This window comes from Tupaia chinensis, unplaced genomic scaffold (assembly GCF_000334495.1).
Source record: "Tupaia chinensis unplaced genomic scaffold, TupChi_1.0 Scaffold000527_1, whole genome shotgun sequence".
Lineage (NCBI taxonomy): Eukaryota > Metazoa > Chordata > Mammalia > Scandentia > Tupaiidae > Tupaia > Tupaia belangeri.
The window spans coordinates 316,480-343,727 of record NW_006160040.1 but is presented as its reverse complement, the minus strand read 5'-3'; the positions used below and the strand labels follow the sequence as shown (position 1 = coordinate 343,727).

The window sequence follows — 27,248 nt, the reverse complement described above, 5'->3', positions numbered from 1 at the left end:
GACCGCGGTTCGCGTTCCGGACCTGGTGGCTTAAAACTCACGCCGGGCGCATGTGCGTGCGTGCCCAAGATCCCGAGAGGAGAATGGAGGAGAAGGGATTGCGGCGTAACCATCACCCCTGGGAGGGGATGATTTCTTGCTTTCGGTCTCTATGTCTGTCTCTGTCTGGCAAGCGCACGCGCCCTATAGCAAAAAAAACTCTCAAAAAACAAACAAAAAAAAAGGGGCTATCAGATGATGTAATCCTTATGTCACTGGACTCCTACGTAGCCAACCGTAGCTCAAGTCCCAGACCCAGTGGCTTCAAACTAACACTGAGAGCATGTGCATCTCACCCAAAATCCCAAGAGGAGAATGGAAGAGAAGGGATTGCAGCATGGCCATCCTGATGGGCAGTGATTTCTCGCTTTCTATCCCTCTATCTCTCTGTCTCTCTGATGAGCACCCACACCCTATAGAAAAAACTCTCTAAAAAAAAAAAATCTTCAAAACTAGCTGGATTTAATTACTTAAATTTTTATATAAATACATCAATGCTTTTTCATGTGACTGTAGAGACATATTAATATAATTCCACTGTTTTTTCACTAGCCAGATGACAAAATTTCAAAAGAATTTAAATTGAAAAACAATACTAAATGGCTAACATATCCAGACTAATAGAATTATGGATGGATTAAAATAAGAAAATAATATAGATGTTAGGTTTATCTTATAAAAAAATCACCACTAATCAAAACATGATTTATAATCTGCTAGTCACATGTGGATTATGTTTCTCTGTATTTTCTCAATTTACTTTTATTTTTCAGCTTTGCTATAGAGCTTGTTCACTTTTCAGAGAGAGCCAGAAAGAGAAGGAAAGTAAGAAATCACCCCCTAGGAGGGACAGCCATGCTGCAGTCCTCTCTAATCCACGCTTGGGATTTGGGGCACGCACAAGCATGCCTGGTGTGCATTTTTTTTAATCATTATTTTATTTAACTTTATTTATTTAAATTTGACCAGAGATAGACAGAGTGAGCAAGAGAGAAGCAAGCCACCAGGCCTGGGACTCAAACTGAGGGTGGCCATGTGGGAGTCCAGTGCCCTTAACCACCAGGACATCTGCCCAACCCTCCTAACTCCTGTGTTTTTAAGCTGCCCAGTCTGGGACTCTGGGACTTAAGCTGCCACCTGCTGGTCCTTTCTTTTCCCAACTTCTAAATTAATCTATATATCATTGTTTTACCTATTAAAATTGTTAAGTCTAATTTATAATAGCTAATATTTTTAAAGAATTATTTTATTTTGGAGCCAGCAGGTGGTGTAGTTATTGAGGTGCTGAACTCCCACATGCCTGACTGCAGTTCAAGTCTTAGACCTGGCAACTTGCTTTCTCACTCCCCCACCCCACCATCTCTCTCTGGTGAGTGCACATGCCCTATAGCAAATCTTAAAATTATTCAAATTTCACTGATTACTTTTTAAAGATTTATTTATTTTATTTATTCATTCATTCATTTTTAAGGAGAATTATTTTATTTAACTTTATTTATTTTTTAGATCTGACCAGAAAGGGACAAAGTGAGAGAGATAGAGGGAGGGAAAGTGAGAAAGCAAGGCCCCGGATCCAGGACCCAAGACCCAAACTGTGGTTGGCCATGTTGGAATCCAGCGCCCTTAAACACCACACCACCTGCCAGCCACATTATTCATTTATTTTAATTTGAACAGGAGTGGGGAGGGAAATGAGAAAGCAAGCAACCAGGTCCAGGACTCAAACCATGTTCAGCCATGTGGGAACGTCCTGCACCTTAACCACCATGCCACCTGCTGACCACCCTTATTATTTTTTTAATTTATTCAATTTCATTTATTCATTCATTCGTTTATTCTAATTTGACCAGAGAGACACAGAGAGAGAGAGGAAAGTAAGAAAGCAAGCCACCAGGTCTGGGACTCAAACCATATCCTTAACCACCACGCTACTTGCCGGTCTCCCCCTTATTTTTTTAAGAGAAATTTTTTTAAAGGAATTATTTTATTTAACTTGATTTAATTAATTTATTTATTTGACCAGAGAGGGACAGGGTGAGAGAGAGAGAAAATGAGAAAGCAAGTCGCCAAATCCGGGACTCAAACTGTAGTTGGCCATGTGGGAGTCCAGTGCCCTTAACCACTATGCGACCTGCCAGACCCAAGAGAGATTTTTGCTATAGGGCACGTGTGCTTCCTGGAGAGACAGAGAAAAAGAGAAATCACCCCCAGGGGGATGGCCACGTCCGCAATCCCTTCTCCAATCTCCTCCCAGGATCTTGGGCACATTCACACATGAGCCGGCCCAGCCTGAGTTTCAAGTCATGAGTACAGGACTCGAATCGCAGTCAGCCACTGTGGAAGTCCAGTGTAACCACTACCCCATCTGCTGGTTCCCGTTACGTAAATCTTAAATAACTTAGTGAAATCTTATGTCAAATGTTTAGGACCTCTAAAAACATTTTAGATTCTGTATCAGGGCCACTGCTAAACATATAAGCACAGAACAGCACCTCACAAGAATTAACTGGTCCAAATGCCCAATTTGACATGAAATGCCCAGGGCTGAGAAATTCTGTTGCAAACACTGTAGGAACCTCTACTTCTCCTTACTAGCAATGCTACTTCATGCACCTCAAAATACAATTTTTAGAATGTCCTGGAATTCAGACTTACAGTTAGTCACTGCCTCATACAAATTGTTTTTACTTTCTTCCCTTTTCCCCAAAATAAGACACTTCTTTTTTCAAGCTCCTCATATTCTAATTCTCCTGAGATTTCCAGAGTTCAAATAATGAGATTTTCAAAAATTAACAATGATGCATTTTATTTTTTAAAGAATTATTTATTTAATTTTATTTATTATTATTATTAAATTTGACGAGAGAGAGAGGAAGAGTGAGAAAGCAAGCCATCAGGTCTGGGACTCAAATCACAGTCAGCCATGTGGGAATCTAGTGCCTTAACCACTGAGCCCCCAATGGCCCCAACGCAACTGCATTTTATACTAAAGACTGTTAGTCTATTTTTCACATTGGATAAAGATTACAAAAGAGATGGGGAAGACAGTAGTTGTTCATAATGGGGTGTTTTCGTTCATTCTATTTTGCTCATTGCTTTGTGCCACACTTCAGTTGCTGTAGAAATATCTGTTGAATACACTGATGAAGCTAGGTCTATTAAAGTCCCTTTGGGGGGCCAGCAGGTGGCATAGTGGTTGAGGTGTGGGACTTCCACACGGAACTGTGGTACAAACCCTGGACCCAGTTTTCTTGAAAATCACGCCCGGCACATACGCAACCGTGCCCAAAGTCCTGAGAGGAGAATGGAGGAGAAGGGACTACAATGCAGCCATCTTCCCTGGGGGGTGATTTCTCACTTTCCCTCTCACTGTCTCTCTGTCTTTCTCTCTTCAGCAAGTGCATATACCTAGGTCAAAAACAACAAACAAACAAACAAAGAGTTCCTTTGGAATACAATCTACATACTATCTCACTGGGAAGGACCCTGCTATGAAATCATGTCATACGCCAGCCTTTAATTCCAATGCCTCCTTACCTGGCTCGCCTACCTTCTAGGTCCTTGTTTGTGTAGGCACAGATCCTATAGCAGCCAATCAAGACTTTGCTCTATGGTACCAGCACTTAGCGTAATGGCTATGTCTCTGGACTCCCATGCAGTCGACCGCAGTTAGAATCCTAGACCCGGTGGCTTAAACTCACGCCGGGCGTGTGTGTGTGCGTGCCCAAGATCCTGAGAGGAGAATGGAGGAAAAGGGATTGGGACGTGGCCATTTCCCCTGGGGAGGGGGTGATTTCTCACTTTCTGTCTCTCTGTCTCTCTCTGTCTTTCTGGCGAGTGCACACATCCTATAGCAAAAACCTCTCCCAAAAAAAAGAAAGAAAGAAAAAAAAAAAAGACTTTGCTTTTATTAAAATCTCAAGTACAGATGACATAAAATGTGGTATTTTTAGATTTTAACAACAAGAAAAGAACTTAGTCACTGATAGGACATGACACAGAAGAGTCACAAATCAGCACCACTACTAAGTTTTCATACCCCAGTAGCCCACATGGAGAAAGGGCCGAAATGGGGAAGGGTGAGAGGGCAAGAGGCATGTCCTCTGGACTAGGAATCAGAACACATGAAAGGAACTGTTCCTGTGGAAGTTCTGACCAAGGAAACAGAATAAAGCAGAGAAAAGGTAAGAATCACAGAAGTAAAAGAATGGCAATTCTGTTAACAGCAAAATGTAAATAACAATTCTCTTCAGATGGAATAGGCAAATTACTCCTGGAATTCCAATAGTTGCCAAGAGATGACCACATGCCTGGACTCAGGAGAAGCTGCCCTATATGCTGGGGACGGAGAAGACTGCAGAAATACAAAATTTGATTAAACAATTTACGCTTAAACAGAATAAAATATAATAGAAGACAGTCTATGCAAAGTGACCCACTGTCTATAAAGAAGCTTTAGAGTCTGTAAGAAGGAAGTAAACAACTCCAGCTAGCATGGAAAGGTCTCGAAGAAAGAATTTAACTTTGGGGCTAGCTTCTAAAGGATGGCAATGATTCCAAAATTGAACACAGGAAGGAATTTGGGGAAAAGGAAGTACTGTTTGTGCAAATGAGAAGAGGCAAAGAAGTTGTGGGGTGTGTTTACAAAATGCCAGGGCCTACCTGACAAAGCAAACAGTTTAATTAAGAAACAGGAGATGGCGGGGCCGGCAGTTGGTGTGGTGGTTAAGGGTGCTGAACTTCCACATGGCTGATCACGGTTCAAGTTACAGACCTGGCGGCTTGCTTTATCACTTTCTCTGTCACTTTCTGGTCAAATTTAAATTAAGTAAATAAATTTAAATAAAATAATTATTAAAAAAGAAAGAAAGAAAAGTGAAATAGGAGACGGGGCTGGCAGGTGGCATGGTGGTTAAGGCACTGAACTCTCATATGGCTGACAATGAAGGGTTCAAGTCCTGGATCTGGAGGCTTGCTTTCTCACTTTCCCTCTCTCACCTTCTATCTCTCTGGTCAAATTAAATAATAATACTAACTAAAGTAATTCTTTCAAAAAAAGGAAATAAAAAATAGGAGAATGATTAGAAACGTAGAATCTAATCATAAAAAGCTTAGAGTCAGGACCAGCAGTTGGCATAATGGCTACGTTGCTGGACTCCCATGTAGTCGACTGCAGTTCGAGTCCCCAACCCGGTGGCTTAAACTCATGCCGGGTGCATGTGCGTGCATGCCCAAGATCCAGAGAGAAGAATGGAGGAGAAAGGACTGCAGCATGACCATTCCCCCAGGTGTGATTTCTCACTTTCTGTCTCTCTGGAGAGTGCATGTGACCTATAGCAAAACCTCTCCCCAAAAACGTAAAAGAAGAAGAAGAAAAAAAAAAAAGGCTTAGAGTCTGGCTAAGAAGCTTAAATTTTACTCAGAAAACAAATAGTAAAGGAAGCTTTTGGAGAAGTGAATATTTTAAAGACATTCACTAATAGCAACATTTTGGGTAAGGACTAATGAGGACTAAATCTGCCTGTTGACAAGCTGTTCCCACCTTGGCTTGAGCCTCATCTTTTCCCACTCCTCCACCACCCTGCTGCCACCTCCCTTGCCTTGCAGTCTCCACCCATCCAGGGACACACTAGCCTCTTCAAAAGGCTTTCACATCTCCACATCCACGCACATTTACAATATGAAACTCCACCTCCCATCTTGGGCCCACAGATTCCAGGGTAGTTCCAAGGTCCATCTCCAATGGGCACTTCCTTTGTAAAGCCATCCCTGCTATTAAAAACATGGGCAATTTCCTTCCACAATGCTCTCAGTCTAGCATTTAGCACTCTGTGGGAACTGCTGGTCACATACATATGTACAGACATGAATATAAACTCTTTAAAGACAGTGATAGGGTTTAACTGAACTCCATAGTCTTAATACTTTGTAACGCTAATGTTCAATAATGTTCCATTTTGCCTCTGGCCACAAAGCCTCTGCACATAATCCCTTTCTCAATTAGAATGCTCTTTTCCATTATTCCTTGCTTGCTTACACCTCATCAATCCTCACAAGTTTACTGCCCCAAAGAAACCTTCCTCACCTTAAGATCAGGTTAGTTTCTCATCATCACATACTCACAGCATCATAAGCCACTTCTTTATCACCCTCATAGCAGTTTTAATTTTATTTTCATTTGTGTGATCAGATTGTGTCTCAACTGTTCTTTAAGCTCCATGAGGTCAGAACTTGTCTCTCCTTTTTCCTCAAAATGATCTCTAGCACCTAGTACAAAGTACCTTAATATGAAAATTGAAACAGCTAAATATGGCTCCTAACTCCCACAGAATTAGGAGCATTGCTGTGAAATCAGTGTGGATTCAACTGTGTGCAACTAGGTAATTAGTCATTCTGTGATAATTTTTCTTCATTGGTAAAAATGGGATGATAATTGTTCCTATCTTTTAAAAGTTTAGAATTATGAGAATATTTTTTGAGAGGTTTTCTGCTATAGGGCACATGTGCTCGCCAGAAAGACAGAGACAGAGACAGAAAGCGAGAAATCACCCCTGGGGTGGCCACGCCACAATCCCTGCATGCTCCTCTCGGGATCTTGGGCACACATGCGCCCGCGCCCCGCGTGGGTTTAAGCCACTGGGTCCAGGGCGCAAACTGTGGTCAACTACATGGGAGTCCAGCAACATAGCCATTATGCTAACTGCTGGTCCCGAGAATTTTTTTCCTTTTAAAGAGTGATTTTTGCTCCCACTATACAAGATGGCAGGTGAAAAAGCTGCAAAGCAGGATTCTAAGGAGAAGAAACCTGAAGCCAAGAAGGCTGATACCAGTGGAAAGGTTAAAAAGGGTGACCCCAAGGCTAAAAAGCCCAAGAAGGGGAAGCCCCATTGCAGCCGAAACCCCGTCCTAGTCCAGGGCATGGGCAGATACTCCTGGTCTGCCATGCATTCCAAGAAGGCCATGTACAAGAAGAAATACTCAGCCACTAAATCCAGGATCGAAAAGAAAAAGAAGGAGAAGGTTCTGACAACTGTCACAAAACCATTTCGTGGAGACAAGAATGGTGGTACCCAGGTGGTTAAACTGCGCAAAATGCCTAGGTATTATCCTACTGAAGATGTGCCTTGAAAGTTGTTGAGCCACAGCAAAAATACCCTTCAGTCAGCATGTGAGAAAGCTGTGAGGTAGCATCACTCCCGGGACCATTCTGATCATCCTCACTGGACGCCACAGAGGGAAGAGAGTGGTTTTCCTGAAGCAGCTAAGCAGTGGCTTGCTACTTGTAACTGGACCACGGGTTCTCAATCGAGTTCCACTGCATAGAACACACCAGAAATTTGTCATTGCCACCTCCACAAAAATTGATATTAGCAAAGTAAAAATCCCAAAGCACCTTACCGATGCTTACTTCAAGAAAAAGCAGCTGTGGAAGCCCAGACACCAGGAAGGTGAGATCTTCGACACAGAGAAGGAGAAATACGAGATTTCAGAGCAGCACAAGATTGATCAGAAAGCTGTGGAATCGCAAATTTTACCAAAAATCAAAGCTGTTCCTCAGCTCCAGGGCTACCTGCAATCCGTGTTTGCCCTTACAAATGGAGTTTATCCTCACAAATTGGTGTCCTAAATTTTTTGCCAAGAACCTAATTAAATAACTGAGCATATAAATAAATAAATAAATAAATAAATAAATAAAGAGAGTGATTTTTGCTATGGGGTGCATGCACTCGCCAGAGAGACAAAGAGAAAGAAAGCAAGAAATCATGCCCCAGGGGTGCAGCCATGCCCCAATCCCTTCTCCTCCTTTCTCTTCTCGGGATTTTGGGCACACACACGCACACACACTTGGCGTGAGTTTTAAGCTGACAGGTCTGGGACTCGAACTGCAGTCGACTATGTGGGAATCCAGTGACATAACCATTACGCCATCTGCTAGTCTCAGATATGTGAGAATTTAATGGATATACAGTGTACAGTATAGCAAGCGCTCTATAACAATGATACTGGGGCCAGCCAGCAGGTAGCATAGTAGCTGAAGCTCTGGACTCCCATATAGCCAACCATGATTTGAGTCTTGGACCTAGTGGCTTGCTTTTTCACTTTCTATCCCTTTCGCTTTCTCTGTCTCTGCTGAGTGTGCATGCCCTACAGCAAATTGAAAACTAATGATGATAATAAATAAATCATCCTTCTTAAAAAGTTAAATGATGTCATTATAACTTTGTGTTGTCATGGCTGACACCATGATTATGATCATGACAATACTAACTGGATGTCCTAAGAGTTCTTTTGTGGTGGCAGCCTTACTAAAGGGGGCTCTGGATAACCATCAATGGTTTTGAATGATCAGTTAAGAACAAATGGCAGAAAACTAGGGCCTATGCCTAAAGATTGCTAGTGGTGGAAACTCAGTGTTAGCAAGTGGCTAAAACAAAATAAATACAAATGATAATCTGAAGAGTGTTTTGGACTAAGAGAAGCACAGAATTATAATCTATTTTTTTCTTAATTTTCACAAATGTAGTACTTTTTTTTTTCTTGTTCATTTGTTAGAAGTTTCTGCTTTAGGGCACGTGTACTTACAAGAGACAGAGAGAGGGAGGGAAAGTGTGGTACCATTACCCAGAGGGTATGGTCACCCCACAGTCCCTTCTGCTCCACTCTTCTCTCAGGATTTTAGGTATGCATGCACACAATATCTGGCGTGATTTTCAAGCCACCAGGTCTGGGACTCGAACCGCAGAGCCACCTACAGTCACCTTAACTTTTATACCAAATGCTGGCCCAACCTTTTCCTTTTTAAGATTCTTGCTATAGAGTACACGCACTCACCAGAGAGACAGAGAGAGGGAAAGTGAGAAATCACCTCCTAGGAGGGATGGCCACACCACAATCCTTTCTCCATTCTCTTCTCAGGATTTTGGTAGCACACGCACCCATTGTGATTTTCAAGCCTCTATGACCGGGATTCAAACTGTTGTCACCTATGTAGGAACCCAACACCTTAACGAACATGCTGCTTAAAAAAAAAAAAAAAGTTGGGGACCAGCAGGTGGCGTGGTGTTTAAGGCGCTGGACACTCCCACATGGCCGACCAGGGTTCAAGTCTTGAATCTAGTGGCTTTCTTTCTCACTTCCTCTCTCTCTCTCTCTCTCACCCTCTGTCTCTCTCTGATCAAACTAAAAAATAAATGAATGAACAAATAAAATAAATAATTAAAAAAAAGTTTACCCATTTATTTCTGCTATCAGTAGGAGAAACAGAAAGAGAAAGAGAGGCAGTACTCCCAATGAGGTCCTAACACCAGAACACATTCCTCTGCTTCAGCCAGCCCAAAATCATGGGCACACTTGGTTGACATACTCAGGAAGGTCTCTGCATAAAACCTACTCAGGTCAGCCTCACATGTGTTGCATTTCACTGCTGTAACACCAACCGGCCTCCTCACAAATACAACTACCTTTTTTTTTTTTTAAATGTTTATTTACCCATTTCTTCCATGAGCAAGAGAGACAAGAATCACAAACAGGGTCCCACTGCAGCAATCTACACCTGGCCTCAGCTAATTTTGCTATATTTTTTAATTGTTCTATCAAGAGATTGCTTACACACAGTGACAACTATTATATTACATTTTATATTACCTCTTAATTACTTTTATGTTACCTATTATATTTTTGTATATGCCCTTTAAACAAGTAATATTTGAAATTTTCAAAATATACTTCATTCATTCCACAAAACTTTACTGGGGTCATCAGAAAAGTCATGACTTGTCTTTCTATGCAGAAAGTGCATCATGACTTTTCTGATAACCCAATATTACACAATATTTACTTTTATTATCTTTCAGACATAGATTAAAGCTTCTAAATTGCTGTTTGAGCTAGTTGTGAGATTCCATGCCAATTCTGCTTAAGTTTGCTAAATGAAGTATATGACACTTAACCAGATGGATGTGGACCTAAGTAAACAGATTACCCTTTATGATGAAGAAATGCAGCAAAAATATCTATCACAAAGTGAAAGAACTGGGCACCTAAGCAATTTAACATTGTGGTTTATTGTGTTTTCTGAATATGCATTTTCTGATCCTGAAAGAATAACATCCCCTTTGTGAACAATCTCTCTAAGAAAGAATTAAAACATTTCTAGATCTATCAATTATGATTTAATCTCACTGTTAGCCCATTTTATGAGTTAATTTGTGGCTTCAAAAGATTTCCTTTTGGGAACCAGCAGTTGGCGTAATGGCTATGTTGCTGGACTCCCACGTAGTCGAACGCGGTTCGCGTCCTGGACCCGGTGGCTTAAAACTCATGCCGGGCGTGTGTGCGTGCGTGCCCAAGATCCCGAGAGGAGAATGGAGGAGAAGGGATTGCTGCGTGACCATCTCCCCTGGGGGGTGATTTCTCGCTTTCTGTCTCTATGTCTCTCTCTGTCTGTCTGGCGAGCGCACGTGCCCTTTAGTGAAAATCTCTCCCAAAAAAAAAAAAAAAAAAGATTGCCTCTAGATAAAAATGTGCTAGACACACAAACATTCCCTTAAGATGACAAATGATGGCGAGTAAATCATTTCATACATATTTTCTTTCGAAATTCAGGTAATACAAAAGAACCTTATCTTCAAAGGATGTGGTCCACGATTCCCAGTGGATGCTTGAAATCATAGAGGACGGGAGCCAGCAGGTGTAGTAGCGGTTAAGGTGCTGGACTCCCACAAGGTTGACCACGGTTTGAGACTCGGCCATGGACGCTTTACACTCACTCTGGGCGCATGTGTGTGCATGCCCAAAATTCTGAGAGGACAATGGAGAAGGGATTATGTTGTAGTCATCCCCCAGAGGTGATTTCTCACTTTCTCTGTCTCTAGCAAGGTATATGCCCTATAGCAAAAAAAAAAACTCCCTCAAAAATAAAAAAAATTTAAAAAACCACAGCATTGAGCCCTATGTACACAATATTTCTTTCTATACATACATACCTATTAGGAAATGTAATATAATAAGCACAGGAAAGAGACAAACTACAGTAACTAATAATAAAGTTGAACAATTATAACATGCTATAATAAAATTTATAGATGTAGTATCTCTCACTTTCCAAATCTTATCACACTGTACTTAACATATTGTTGAGCCACCGTTGACTGTGAACCACAGTTAACTATGGATAAGGAAGAACTACTGCATCTGTCAGTGTATAGAAATTTTGAAATTACCTAACTAAATGTATCAGTCTTGACAACTCACTCTTCCCTTCGATATTAGAAAAATCACTGGCAACAGCCTTTAGAAAAGGTTTAAAAGATTTAAACAAACTTAAGAGAGAAAAATGAAAAAAAAAAAAGGGGGGGGGGGGGGGGATGACGAACTGGATTTGTCTTTGTTAATGCCTAAACAAAGTTGAGTTCTTTTTTCATAATGACAGCAATATATGGCTGTATCAAAAATAAATCCTAAATGAATTTAGAATAAATTTGAAAATTCTGTATCTGTTATTAACCTCTTCTCAACTCACTCTTCTCTAAGGAATGACATTTAACTTCTTCAAAGACAGATATTTTCTGTTGAGTGATTGCTTTTTCCTGGTATCTCTAGAGTAAGGGCCTCAGGCTTCCTTCCCAGAAGAAGAACTGGGGGGAGGGGAATGGAAGGGGAGCAGGATACTAAAAAGAGACCACTTAGGGCTGTAATAATTACAGATGGAGGATCAAATTATAAAGATATGGCAGGGAATAATTTGGAGACAGCATAATATATTATTTGGGTAATTTCTTTTTTCAACTTACAAGAGAAAAATGCAAAATATAAATCCAAATAATGAATTCTAATCTGTTAAAAACCCCACTCAGAAAACATTATTCTATATTTTATTAGATTTGTTTGTAACTGAATCTTACAGAAAATTCTGAATTACCTTTAGAAATATTAATGGTTTAACAGTAACCAGATACTTTTAAAACTAAAGGCAGAGAATGGAAATATGGTCATCACTTAATAAAATAATTTAACAAGCATCATTTATTAAGGTTTCCTAATGTCACAATATCTTTAAAAAATAATACTCAACCCTAAAGAATATGTATTTAACTAAATATTCATGTTCACTTGGTCTTTCACATATCCTACCTATTTGTGAATTATTTCCTATTTATTATTTAGTTTATTTTAGGAGAAAAGAAATTCAGAAACTATACTCATCAAACTTCTATGAAAGGACTTCAAACTTTACAGAAAAATAGAATTAATGTTATGAGTTTATTCTGGTGGGAAAACTTTGAAATCCTTGTACAAATTTTGGGATACTACATTTTTTCATAAACTTAAGACCCCTCATATTTACAACAACCCACACGAAAACAAGTAGCAACACAATCAGTGTTACCCCTCAAATGAACCTTGTACTTTTGATAAAAACATGAAGAGTCTTAGCACCAAAAGCATTCATTTTAAAAACTTTTTCTGCATAAGTTAAAGAAAATGTCCACGGGGGAAACAAGAAAGAAAGTTATAAAGAAAAAAAAAACTTCAAATTTTCACCATTAAATATCAAATTTTGTTAATGATGATTCTTTTTTTTTTTTCATTTTAAAACTCAGTGACACTAACATAGCAAATGAATTACATCAACGATAAATCTCAGTATTAAATGCAAATGCTTAGTAACAGTGGTTAGTGCTTTTGAAGAACTTTCTCTCCAAAAGGAAAATTGAGGATTATGAATTTGAAACATTTAGTATACTAAACCTTTCCCAAAAGCAAAATTTTAGTGACAATTTAAAAAATAATTACAATATCAATAAAAATTTAATTAAGTAGCTTCCTAACCTTTTGGTTAAGATCAAGTGTAATTAATTCCATAAATGTAAGCTGAAATATTTGACTGTGAAAGACAAAGAATAAATCTCTTACTAAAAAACTTTAATGTCAATAAAAGTATGGACCAGCAAATTATAGATTTTATACCAGGTCCAAATTTTGAAAACCTGATGATCTACTGTTAGTAATAGAAACTTAAGCAAGCTTTCTGTGTAATCAACAAATCTTTCATTTTACTTTTTAAAGACTGAAAAAAATTACCAAACTTACTACTAAAAACTAATCTAATTTCTTTCATATTCATCCTGAAGGAGGCTCAAAAGATCCTATTACAAATCTAGTTAACCAAGTTTTCTTGGGCTGATAGTAAAATCATATGATCAAAGTTCACTGTCTTTTAAGACTCTGAAAATGTAGAATATTTATTTTTACCTAATAATATTCTGGAATATTTTGTTGAATTAAATGTTTTAAATGAAAATGCAAAGATTTTTAAATAGTATCCTTCTTATAACTCTTTTAAAAACACTTTCCTGCGTGGAACTATCATGTGCCAAAGAAAAATATATTTTAAAAAAACAAGGAGAGATTCTTTTAAAATCGGTATTGTTTTAAATATTTTATTTATTATTTGGAAATAGCTACACTGTCTACTAAAACAGAAATTAAATGTTTAAAAATAGCTTAGAAACAATTTAAAATAACGTCAGAAATTAAGTTTAATGGCTCACAGCAAATTACAGAATCATGAATAAAAGCACTAAATTAAGACTTAGCATCCTGCATTCATCCCTCATTTAACTCCATAATGAAATATTAGTCCATTGATATAAATATCCTAGGAGTTGGATGGCATTTTCTCCCAAACAGCTAACTATACTATGTTTACTATTATTAAGAGACAAGAGAAGAAATATATCTAACTAATTCCTTCTTATATTTACATGTAGTTCTGTAACACATTTCTTTTTTTTTCTACCAGCAATCTCTCCATGCGTAAGTCTTCCCACTACCCCTACCTTCTTTAAGACAAGAGTTCTGAGAAATATGCTACAGTTTAGAAACCTCAAGTGATGCTAAAAGATAACTGAAAAATAAATACACTAAGAAACTACCATGGCGTAGATAAAAATGACACTACTGTTTTTAAAACACATTTAGTAAGAAGCCTTTTATAGCCTCCTAGAAAACAAGAGCATGGATGTAAAATATAGTAATTCAATGCAAATATTTTAATACACAGGGAACATTGATTAAATAAGAGACATAATTTCAGTTAATATTTCCAACAAAGGTAAAACTTTGACATCTTAACTCATTGTGAGTCACTTCAACCCTATCTCTAACTAAAAGGGAAGTCACATGACCTGGGCAATGAAAGAGAAAAAGTTTTCTTTCCTTTCCTTTCTACAGGAAGAAACAAAAGCTTGGTATTAGCTATCCAAGGCCAATGGGTAGGGCCTGCAAGCCAAAAAGCTGTAATGGACTGAGGTTAATCTTAATAGGGGGGCCACCTTAACCTTGTGAAAGCATCAAAAAACGTGAAGACTGAAACTAGCACTTAGATAAAATAACAAGCGTTTAATGTATGTTAGGTTTTACAACTAGAAAATTTTGCAAGGACATAATTTGGTTTATAAACAATGCTGCTGCTTTTGTTAGGATAAAAGTCACCTATGATCCCCTACACAGATACACACACCATCCCCCACTGGCACAGGGTACTTCACAAGCCTCTTGAATAAATAGGAGTATCCAATGTCCAGGGTGATGGGTGGTCCTGAGGTCCTGAACCAGAGCTGTATACTTTCAAGGGATGCTGAGATAAGAACAAAGTGTTTTGTGTTTGTTTAAGCCTGGGTCTAGATGTAAAGTCTTTACACCATTATTGGTACAGCTCATAAACTTGTGCCATTATTGATTCAGGCAAGTTTTAAGTGTCAGCATAAATGCTAGAAATTAAGCGTATCAAAATAAAATACTTTGGGGCTTTTTACAGATCCAATTCAAATGAATTCAATTTACTTAAAAAAGTAATCACTACATTTCTAATGTGTAAAATCTCAACCTGAGAGAGAACACCGTATCACCATACTTCCACTACCAATAAGATACTTTATAACCATATAAACTAACATGTATTTAAATAAAATTATAGACATCAAATAAGCTGCAAGGCAATGAAAAGCTTCTCAGGATAATGAAATTAACTCATGTGGAGTCTTAATCAAGCATCAACCATTATGCCAACTTTTATACATCAGGCTTTCTGTAAGTCCCATATAAAGAAATGGGATTTTTGTTTTGATATTTTTTTTCCCCCCTCAAAGCATTAAGCAGAATTTACAAGTGGCTTAAGGAAAAGATAAGAGATGAATAGTTCTGACCTGGGTTTTTCTGGCTTGATCAAGTGGGCCTGCAACCTGAGCCAAAGGGCGCAAATTCCTCACCATTCAAAATGCTTCAATGGCATGGGGGAGGAGACAGTGAAAGGGGCAAACACGCAAATCTAACTGCTCCTAGATTTAATTCAACCAAATATTTTAATTAGAGAAAAAAAAAAATAAGAGGCCAATGCTGTGACTAAATTTCTGGTATGCAGTTTGACACACACAAAAAAGAGGATTTTTGGGTGGTTTTTAAACATTTATCTATCTTTTTAAGTTTACTGCTTACACTGAACTCTTCAGGTATGTGCCTCCAGTATCATTCAATCTTGTTAAAGAAATGGTAGGAAAGTATAATTAATTTGTAAGTACCAATGTTTCTATATTATAAAATCATGTATTATTAAAAATCATACTTAAGAACAACAGGGGATATATTCCATTTTAAACTTTTCCATATATCAGTGATCAATCAAGTATTTAAAGTGACACATTTAACCTGTGATGGCAGGCTTTTGTTATAGACTAAGGATAATGACAATTTATTTGAATGAAAAAAAAATGTTAAGGTAAAATAATTTATGTATTTTAGGATTTAAGAATGTTCTGGTCACTACTCTTAGTAGCCCAGGGAATTGCTTACAAACCTTAAGGGAAAAAAATGGTCATGAACAAATTCTGGCGAGAGTAAAAGTAATTTAAAATATATTTGGAGTCTTTACTTCATATAGCACAATGTAACTAAACAGAAATCTCAGAGTGTTTAGTAAATTAAATTCACCACATTTTAAAATAGAGTCCAACTTAAAAGCACTAAATTTAAGTGCGGTCAGCTTTTATTTTTAAAAATGGACCGTCATAACAAAATGTTTAAAGCACTTGGTAAAAATCAAATATATTTTAATAGCAAAATAAATAAATATAATTCTGGGCACTGACAGAGATAGTTCCACCACAGAAATTCTGAAAATCATGTATTTTGATAAATCACACTTATCTTGAAATTTTACAACTAACATTTATTTTTTAATTGTGGTTTTCCCCAAATCAATTTGGTAGAGGTTGTATAACTAGACTTTGTGAGAAGAAAGTGGTTCGTACATGAGAAAAACAATCCTTTGCTTTCGTACAAAAAGAATCAGAATTAGAAAACCTTACTAAAAAGTGTGCTAAAATGAAAAAATAAGAAACAAAAAAGTAAAGGGAGCTAGAGAGAAAAATCCCTTAAAGTCTTATTAAGTTATATTTACTAAGTGTCCAATAAAAACTAGTTGACTAGAAGAATTACTGAACCATGATTTTTCTAGAAGAACTGTTTCCTTTAAAGTCAGTACTTTTCCGGGACTGGCAGGTGGTGTAGGTGTGCAGTGGTTGAGGTGCAGGACTCCCACATGGCTGACCATGGTTAGAGGCCCGGACCGGAGGGCTTGCTTTCCTACTTACCCTTTCTCTTGCTGTCACTGCCTGGACAAATTAATAGCAACAATAATAATAACAAATAAAATACGAAATTCTTTTTGAAAAAGTTAGTACTTTTCCATGACAATAAGCCATCTTTTTTTACACCTCTAATAATGTTTATGAGGTTAAAACAGAATTACAATAAATTTCTGACAAGAAAAATAAACCTGAATAAGCCTAATTAATGCCACTTAGATAAGCAGTGAGTTTATATTATATAAAAAGTACCATAGGATAAATGAAGTTAAGATTGAAGATAGTAAAACACATAGAAATTAATCTCTCATGAACACAGGCGCTACTGACCTAATTTCCAGGCAGAAATAACAAAAAAAATCAAACTCCAAAAAGATAGAATGTAAATGTGGACTTTAATTTATAAAGAATACTTGACTAGACAAGACAAAGTTAAAAGAAATCAAGTCTATTAACCTAGCATGACTTATCCTAGGATAATTGAGCCTCTTCTCTTCAAAGGTGACTAGGAATGAGCACAGAGAACTTTCTGAGGTGACGAGAATGTTTTATAGTACGAAAGCAGTGATGGTTAGCTAATTACATACTTATACAGTGAATTTTATTATGTGTAAACTAACCTCAGTAAGGCTGACAAAGTAAAACTATAATAAAAGAAGTGACATAAGCCTAACAGCTTTTCAATATTCTAGCAACCATTTATATGGTGAAAGCATTAATAAAAATACAGTGCTCAAAATCAAGAATAAAACTAAAACCTGGAACTGTTAAGTCTTTAAGTTATTTTAATATATATAAATATGTATGCACATATATTTTTTCTAATTATTTAATTTTACTTACTATTTTTAAAAATTTGCTACAAGGCATGTGTGCTCACAAGAGAGAGACAGAGAGTGAAAGAGAGAAAGCAGCTGCCAGATCTAGAACTTAAATCATGATCGGCCATGTGGGAGTCCAGCACCTTAAAAACCATGCCATCTGCTGGCCCCTATATATATATTTTTTTCATTTATTATTTTTTTAATTGACAGAAGGCATGTGTGCTTCCAGAGAGAAAGTGGGAAGGCAGAAGCAGCCCCAAATAGAGCATGGCCACACTAAAAAATCTTCATCTCTCCATCCTGCAGGGCATGGTCACACAACAATCCCTTCTCCTCCATCTCTCCATTCTGTAGGGCTTGGTCACAATGTACTATTTTCTCCTCCATCTTTCCATCGTGTCTGGAGTTTGGGCATACACATGTGCCTAATGTGTTCTGCAAGCAACCAGGGCTAGGATTCAAATCACACAATTGGCCATGTGAGATACAACTCCCTTAACCACTAGCTCACAGGGCTGGCCTCCATAAATACTTCAACTAACTCTTATCACAACCCTCTAAGATAAGGATGAAAAATACTATTGACAATTTTTTTAAAGAGATTTTTGCTATAGGGCATGCATGCTCACCAAAGAGACAAAGACACAGAAAGTGAGAAGTCACCCCTTGGGGGATGGCCATACCACAATTCCTTCTCCTACATTCACCTCTTGGGATTTTGAGCATGCATGCACACACACCAAGCATGAGTTTTGTTTTGTTTTGAACAGGGACTTTTGCTATAGGGCGAGTGCGTGCACCAAAGAGACAGAGAGAGGGAAAGCAAGAAATTACTGCCTGGAGGGGATGGCCACGCCATAATCCTTCCTTCTCCATTCTCCTCTCCAAATCTTGGGTGTGCATGCACACATGCCCAGCATGAGTTTCAAGCTGCTCAGTCCAGGACTCAAAACACTGCAATCGACTATGTGAGAGTTCCCTATGTAATAATTCCGCGCTCTGGTGGTGCCGCTCCTAGGGAATAGCTACCCAAGTTCATTAAGTGGGAGAGTCACGAATGTTTCTAATATGTTCTCCCTCATGACACCATAGTATTTCTCTGTAATAATAACTACGTACAATAAATTCTGAATTCTTACTGTCTGCAAAGCTCTGAATCAAATGCTGTATAAGCATAGTAACATTTAATCCTCATAATAACTCTATACAAAATAAGTACTATACTATAAGTGTCCCCCACTTATAGTAAGTTCACACACATACAAAACAACTTACTTCCTCCCTGCTGTAATCTAATAAAATAGGACTTTGAATATTGGTCCACTTGAACAGAGTCTGTACCATTCTATATGATCTTGCAAGGATTAAGTAATTATTAGTAGAGGAATAGGTATTAAGCTATCACAGCAAATCTATTTAAAATAGTGTCAATTCCATAGTTTATTCTGAAAAATATATGAGCTGATTATGTATACCTAAATACATCTAAAATCTCATGGTACAAAAAAATATTTAAATGAAAATACTGTAGAACAAAATTATTTCCAAGTCTCAGCTTATATCCTGATATCTTAAGCATTATTATATAATAATATGTATCATAAGACTATATAATAAACATAATAAAGTCAGGATAATAAAAATTAAACTATTAATACCACACTTTTTACCTATTTTTAAAAAAATCTTATTAAAAAAGACATTTAATTTTCCACCATCAGACTGTGCCACTAAAAAGAACTTAATCATTCATTTATTTTGGCAGAGATCAGTGTACATTTAAGTGTTTTCGATATTAGACAGTTTATATAACATTACTCTCACAACAATCTGAAAAGTTAGGTATTATTATTCTAGCATACGTCAGATTATACAACAAAAAGTAAAAATAACTGTATCAATTATTGTTAAGTCTTATTTTATGAAGGCATTCCCAAACTGTCAAATATTCAGATACAGGGAAAGGAGAACCAATCACCAGATCATCAGCATATCTTTCAAACTGCTGCTAAATAAAAGATTAGACGAAAACACCTCAAAATATGAATTAAGCAAATATATAGTATAACACTTCCATTACTGATTTGATAGAACACTTATTATAAGATCATTTCTAAATTTACCCCACAGATCAACAATATACTTCCTCAAACATATTGCTGTTTGTTTTTTTTTTTTTACATTAGATGTTATCATCAAATTTTTTTCAGAAGAAAAATATCTATCATCAATGTGTCTTATCAACCATGCATGGTACTTTGCCATGTACATATTAATTATATGTTGAACAAACTGAACTTCCTGTTCCTTAAAATTCAGGGGGAAATATATCAGTGAATGAGAAATGACTATAGTTGATAATGACAAAATATCAGGTTGTCATCAAAGTCATGATACATTTTCTATGTTTCTCTATGCAAAATGTGTTGTAAATTTCCTGACAACCCAATATTTATTCCATATACAGGTCCAAATCAAGTCTAAAAAGGAAACTTTGCAGTTTAACTGATCAATAATATCCTTACTTTATTCAGATTGTATTTGGTTTACAAATAAAGTATGCTTTATTTTTAATAAGCAACTTTATTAATCACAGTATAAAAATAACTCAAGAGCTACAAAACTATTTTCATTCTTTATGTAATTGCTGAACATGGAGAATTAAACCAAATCTAAATAATAAGTAATGTGCTTTCATTACTGCTTGAAAGCAACAAAAATTACAAGGACTCACTTTTTAACCTCCCATGTTGAATGGAGGTTAACAAGCAAGATTTTTAACTTTTCCTGAAACCCAGGAGTTCCAAGATAAAATAAAGATAAGGATGAATAATGAATACTTGTAAGTGCTTTGCCACTTGTGTATTTATTTTAAAAACAACTCTTTGATTTATTGCCTTTGTTCGTTGTAAATCGTCTTTTTGGAAAAAAAAGAAACAAAAATAAATTGGAATGTGCAACTTGAAGAGCTAACCCTCAAGTACAACATGGATGGGAGGTGATTATGATGAGTCAAGGCAGGTCCATCAATTTTAACAAAGCTATCACTCTGGTGGAGGAATGTTTGTATGCAGGGGATAAATGGAAAATCTCTCACCTTCCTTTTGATTTTTGCTGTGAACCTAAAACTGCTGTGAAAAAATGAGGTCTTAAACATTTTTTATAAACATATTTAAGAGTACAAGAATGCTAAAAACAAGGACTATGTCAAATATTTACCTAATTCCTATTTTGAGGTTTAAATAAGAGCATCTGTTCAGAAGGTAAGTAAACTATACACACACACACACACACACACACACACACACAATCTGGAAAATGCACCATTATTTGATAATCAAAAGGGAAGTACCCAGTATATGCTCTACATTAAAATCTTAAAATATTTTTACGTAAATGCCTTTAAATGTAATCTCATGATTAAAATCACTTTGAAGCATTCAGTTTGAAATTCTTCCAAATTGGTCAACTGGACAAATCATCTTACAAATTTAGAAGGTATTCAGAATAGTAAAATGCATAATTCACTACATACAAATGAGCTGTAACTGTTTTTACAAAAACATTAAATTTCTAAGATTTTTCTATCTAAATATTGTTTTAATTAACATTTTAAGAGCTGAGTATAATCATTACATACATTCTAGATGTGAAAAAAATGTCTGCACACTAAAGCATGACAAAGGTAAATATGGCTGATTAATCAGCAATGAAATACTGTGAAATGCCCTTAAACATGGAAATCTTGGAGTAAATTTATCTTCATAAGTTATATAACTAATGCTGAAAACACACTGAGTTCTATGACAAATCAGTTAATGGAACTGTGCATAATAGTTAAAATGTTCATATATTTAAATTAGTCATCTCCAAATGTTTTCAAAGCCAATACTGTTCATAATATATTAAATTTATTTTTATTTCTTCTATTTCCATTATTCCTTCAGATGTTTTCTAAGAAATAACAACAGGAACCTAAAATATATAAAATCTTTGTGACACAGACATTTGTATTTTCCATAAAGATCAGAAAATATATCTGAAATAAAAAGAATAGCAATATTTTAAAGTAAATGAAGATTTCAAAACCAATTTACTAGTAAATACTTAAACCTATTGAAAAAATGACATTTTTGGCAGTCATTTGAAATTACACTCTCTTTGGAAAATAAATTCTTGTACAAATTATGAAGTATGTTTTATGTTTAAATTATTTGTATGACATTTGATGATGAAAAATTTCAAACATATATAAGCCCAATATATGAAGGAAGTATTATTTTGCAAATGAACTGAGGAGAGGGCAACAAGTAAAATGGATGCTATCCTTCCTCAGGACAAAATAAAATTCAATCATTTATCATATTAGGTGAAATAATGACTTTGGAAATAAACATCAAAATCTATGTAAAGAAAACTTAATATAAAAACAAACACCAACACATAGTTATTGGGTAACACTGGCCTTCTCCAAATGATCTTAAATTTAATTATCATACAATTCCTGTAAAGCATCAAAAAATATTTAAGTCCTATTAAAAACTTGTATAATTTTTAAAAGCCGAGTGACCTTTTCCAAACAACTTAAACATGTTAACTGTGATCTATCTGTGGATGCAATTTTTTAAACTACTTTAAGAAATGAATAAGAGTATCAACTATTAACACAAAATAATCATATATGAATTAACGAAATCATGTCTGTAAAAACCTAGTCTTACAAATTTGTATTAGCCATGCATATTCTTTCTTCAATAGAGACAAACCTCTGTTTAATATGGGATTCTTAAGAAAGTCTTCTAAATTTATCCTTTAGTACACTAAATCACCATGAAAATTTTAAAATTTTGTTATTTTAAGGAACACCTTGAAAACAATGAGGTGTGACAAAATTTACAAAAATAATACTCACATATTTGTTAAGACTTTAAAAATAAAATATTCATTATTGAACTCTCAGTGTTCCACTATTAAGAATGGTCAGATTATATATATTCGTTTTTCTAACAATAACAGTATTATCATTTTCATCACAAGGTAACATTAGAAAATCAGAATGTCATAAACCATCAATAGTCATATTCCAACCTCAAAAGCAGAATATCACTTACCACATTAAGAACATATGTAAAGACAGAGAAGTACAGTGTCTAGGCTTCTTTTTTTTTTTTTTTTTTTTGAGAAGTTAGTGACAACATTACAGGAACTACAAGGAAGTTTGGTTGTATTTTTGCCAACAACTTTTAAATAAAATGAGGCAAATAAAAATACACAGCTCTGTTTAAAAACGTACACATATATTCCCCTGTATTTCACAGCAATTGAACTGTTTGATAGGCAGTTCCCTATAGTCAATATTTTCAAAAGAGAAAGAAAAAAAAAAAAGTCACAGGTGCCTTGGCATGAATTTTTTAAATATTATTTTTAAAAAACTAAAATCATTTTTTTACTTTCCCAAATATATGAAACTGAAAAACATCTTTCAGAATTCTTTTTCCAATGACACGTGTACTTATGAATATTCAAAAAAAGAAACCAACTATGACATATATTTTAAATAATTTAAGTAGATATTAATCCAGTTGAACACTTAAAATTTCTAATTATCTATGATACAGAATGTTGCATAATAAAACAGAATACAGACATCATGAGGGAAAAATCTAACTTACAACTATACATACAGCCTGATATATTTTCAAAAATACTCATAAAATGGCAGCTAAAATTAAAAAATAAATAAAGTTTATAAAAATCTTATGAAATGTCTTTAAATTGCAACCTGATTAGGAATGCTCACATAATATATTTATTCATCACTAACAAGTATCTGTTACTATAGTTGCTTAGCTAAAATCAGTAGGATTCCTACAAAAACAACAACTTCATATAATTATATGCAATTTGTATAAATCTCCGTTTAGGATGGATACTCCTTTAACTAGACATCATTCAATACTGTTATTTTCATATACACATGATGCATTAGAGAAGATTAAAGCAAGTAACATTAAAAATTAATGTTTGTAATCTGGAAACTGTTAGCTATATATTAAAAAACTTTTAACAGCAATTTATTAATTCAGTGGATGTAGGAATGTTCAACATAACCACTAAACTGCTCAAATTTGGATGCTCATGGTTCTAAACATTAACACTGGTTAATAAAATATTTAATATCTGAATATTTTAAAAGGAAAACAGAGAAAAACAAATTATAACAAGGTGTGATTAGACAAAGAAGAAAAGGGTTATTTTTTTCATTCATCTATAAAACAAATTTATGAGATCGTAAAGAACAATTTAACAACCTAAAGAAGGTTCAAAGGGGGAAGCAAGAGGCTGAGAGAAAATGGATTTGTCAATGATTTTTAGGTATTCAGTATGAGGAGGAAAAACAGAAAATGCAGATTCATTTTGCAATGGAAAGTAGGACACAGAAAATCCAGTAGCCTGTATGTGGACTCCTATTTATATATTTAAAACCTGTTTCAATTCACAGATTATGCTGATCCTTCCACATGTAAACAGCCAATAATGATGGCCAGGCCTTTAGGAAAGGAAAACACACACCACACAGCAAGGTCAGGAAGCTACCATGCGCCACAGGACAACAGATCAAAACAGAATGGTTTCATATGTTTCGTGTGTTTATATACTGAATTTGAAGATGATATCCCTTAGGGTGGGAAAGAGGTGTAAACATTACCGGAGCATGCAACAAAGTAAATATATAATTTTCATGCAAGCAAACAAGTATTCAGGCATACTTCAATGTCAGTTAACCTGTACTATTAACAGACACTCACTCACTGAATTCTTTTTACCTTAAATGTCAAGCCAAAATAACCCCCTTTAGTCCTAAACCTCTTTATTTCATGAAGTGACAACAAAGAATTTACATTTTGTTAATTTTTTGATGGGTCAGACTTGCACATTCCAAGTATCTTTTTTCCTTCAAGTGATGAAGCAAGAAAGTGGAAGGGGAAGAGGTATGAGTTTATTATTTGCTAGGTAAAAATTTTAAAATGGGAACCAATGACATTCTCTTAGGTATGTATGCAACTCAAAAAATTACAACACAATTATAAGCAATGGTAGAAATTTACCCTAAGTAGCAGACTAGCACATTTTAAACACAGAAGCTAGAGCCGCCTCTGGCCACATGTGTTTTTGAGTTCAGTCTCTTAAAGAGACAGTATCCTTGGACCAAGGTACTACCGGGAGCACATTTCTAAATTGTTTGGTTACCAAGTGTCCTATCTTATATTTCTTCAAGCCCAAACTAGACCAACAGTAATCTACTTTACTTAGCTGTGGAATCAAAGTATTCTAATCTAAATTTACAAATGACTTCAGGGCAGGAAGCAATGAAATAAGAGGAATCTACTGGGATTAAAGGTGTCTAAAATAAGCAAGTGTACACATTTTTTCTAAATGCAAATCATTTTGCTCTGTTTTTTAATCTTCAAAGGATACTGTTTCTTCATTCATTTTCTACCCATTCAGCAAGCAAAAGCGACAGAGTATATTGCAACCAGTAACACCGGAAGCTACACGAACGCAATTTCACTGTCGAAGGTAGAAGGGAAAATACTAATAAAGTCAACCGGATACAAAAGTGTAAAATTTCAGACTTCGTTTTATACCTAAGAAAAGATACCCAAGAAGGAGCTCAGATGCATACCTTAAAAACTGGATTACCTCGTGATTTTAAGAATTTTTGTCTTTTAATATCCCAAAGGGTACATTATTGCATGTCTACTGATAAAACTGATCAACTTCTCCACATGGAAAAAGGTGAAGCGGGGAGAAAGAAGTTTGGCTTACTTGGTGTACAAATACATCGACAGGAATGTCCAGGGGGCTTCCCTCTCGGTTTACCATGGAGATGAATCCAAATCCCATGCGCACATTGAACCACTTACAGTGGCCAGTTCCGTGCAAAACCTGGGATTCTTCCTCTGCCTGCTCTGGCAGCTTCCCGGGCTCTTCTCCACCACCTTTGCCTGCCCCGCCTGAGATAGAACAGGACAAAAAAGTCAGTTAGTCTGTATTCCCATTCTGTGCTCATTGAAAAGGGGGGGGGAGGTGCTTGGGGGGAGAGAGGAAATAGGAAAAACGTTAATAAATGGCTTGATGCCTTCTTGTCTTCAAGAGAAATTACTTTAAAATAAAAAGGGTTAAAAAGGAAGCGGGGGAGGGGGAAGCCACACTGTTCTATCGATCACACCAACTTCCACGTTTCTGTACATACGTGTACTTTTTCATTTAACTCCGTTTTTCAGCCACAGATTACAGTACAGCATGCGATATTTTACTTGCAGATTGCTGATTTAACACTGATCCCAGCTATGAAGAGAAAATTTTAGCGAAACTGTTCTCTCCAGCAGGCGGGAGGAGGAAATCATGAAGATGGTTAGAACTATTAACGCACATGCGGCAGCCGTGAATCCAGGGCTATTGGCAATGTGCGTTCCCCTCCCCCCCATAACTTCCCATTAAAGTTGGGGTGGAATGGGGGAGGGGGCAGGTGTATAAAAGTTTTCTTGGGCTCACTAACTGAAACTGCGCTTAATCACATTCAAACAATTCAAACAATAGCCCCCTGAAAGCTTTTCAAGTCCTGAATCGGTGTGGGCGGTACAAAACATTTTTGGAGATTTATAAAAATAGGTTTGCAGAAAGCTCCAACGCGCGATGGGGGATGAGGTAGGGTGAAGCCAGCAGGTGGCACAGTGATTAAGGTGCTGAATTCCTACATGGTCAACTGTGGTTTAAGTCCTGCAACTTGAAAAATGACACTGAGTACATGTGCATGCATGCCCAAAAATCCCAAGAGAAGAATGGAGGAGAAAGAACTGTGGTATGGCCACTCACCTAGGGGGTGATTTCTCACTTTCCTTCCCTTTCTCTGTCTCTCTCTCCCCAGCAAGTACACTTACCCTATGAAGGGAAAAATGAGCCCTCACCTTACACTAAATATAGAACTCACAAAGGATCAAAGATCTAAACCAAAAGCTAAAATTGTAAAACACACAAAAGAAAAATATGAAAGTTTTGTGATATTAGATATGGCAACTATTTAGTATTGGGGTAAAAGGGTAAGGGGGGGACGGGCAAAGAAGGATGGGAAAGGGGGAGGGGGAAGAGAAAAGAAGAAAGAAAATCACAGTAAAACAATAGAAAAGAAAATTAACCTTCGGCCATGTTGCCCCACCGGCCCTCAGCTCCAAACTCGTGAGATGAAAACTTTCCCTTTGGAACGGAGTGATCTTCTGCATCAATCTAACATCTTGATTTTGTGCGATCACAAATTTAGCTCGCATGGTCTAATGTGCTTTCCTTCTTTTGATTTTTTTTTCTCTTCTCTCTCCAGTTTCTGGCCCCCTGAGCACACGTGACTTTGTCAATTACATGCTTTCTTGCTACTAATTTCACCTCGGATCCTTAAGGGGCTGGCAAGAGGAAGAGATAACCAATCGCCATTTCATCTATGCTGACATCAAAATAATTTATGAATGAACATGAAAAACTCAAGCACGTTATCTTAAAGACAATTTGGGACGCTTCTTTACGATAAATCAGAATGCTGATTTCGTGCTTCTACTTTAACACAATGGAGGGTCCTTGTAAATTGTCGATTTAGAGAAAAGGCAGTCCTATATGTGCACACGCGTGCCTTACACACAAGCCTGTCTAAATAATCTTATTTGGAGGTGGGTGAGTTATTTAAATA

The 27,248-nt window shown here is 36.3% G+C and overlaps 1 protein-coding gene across 1 annotated transcript in view; it reads right to left on the bottom strand.

The window, feature by feature from the left end:
• LIN28B (lin-28 RNA binding posttranscriptional regulator B) overlaps positions 1 to 26,838 on the bottom strand; it is a 131,286-nt gene extending 104,448 nt beyond the window's left edge. Inside the window, exons 1-2 of the mRNA XM_027775099.1 lie at positions 26,730 to 26,838; positions 25,340 to 25,527 (exon numbers count right to left, since the gene is read on the bottom strand). Coding sequence (XP_027630900.1) covers positions 25,340 to 25,527; positions 26,730 to 26,838 — 297 coding nt within the window. The remainder of the gene's footprint in view (positions 1 to 25,339; positions 25,528 to 26,729) is intronic.
• Between the last annotated feature and the right edge of the window lie 410 nt (positions 26,839 to 27,248).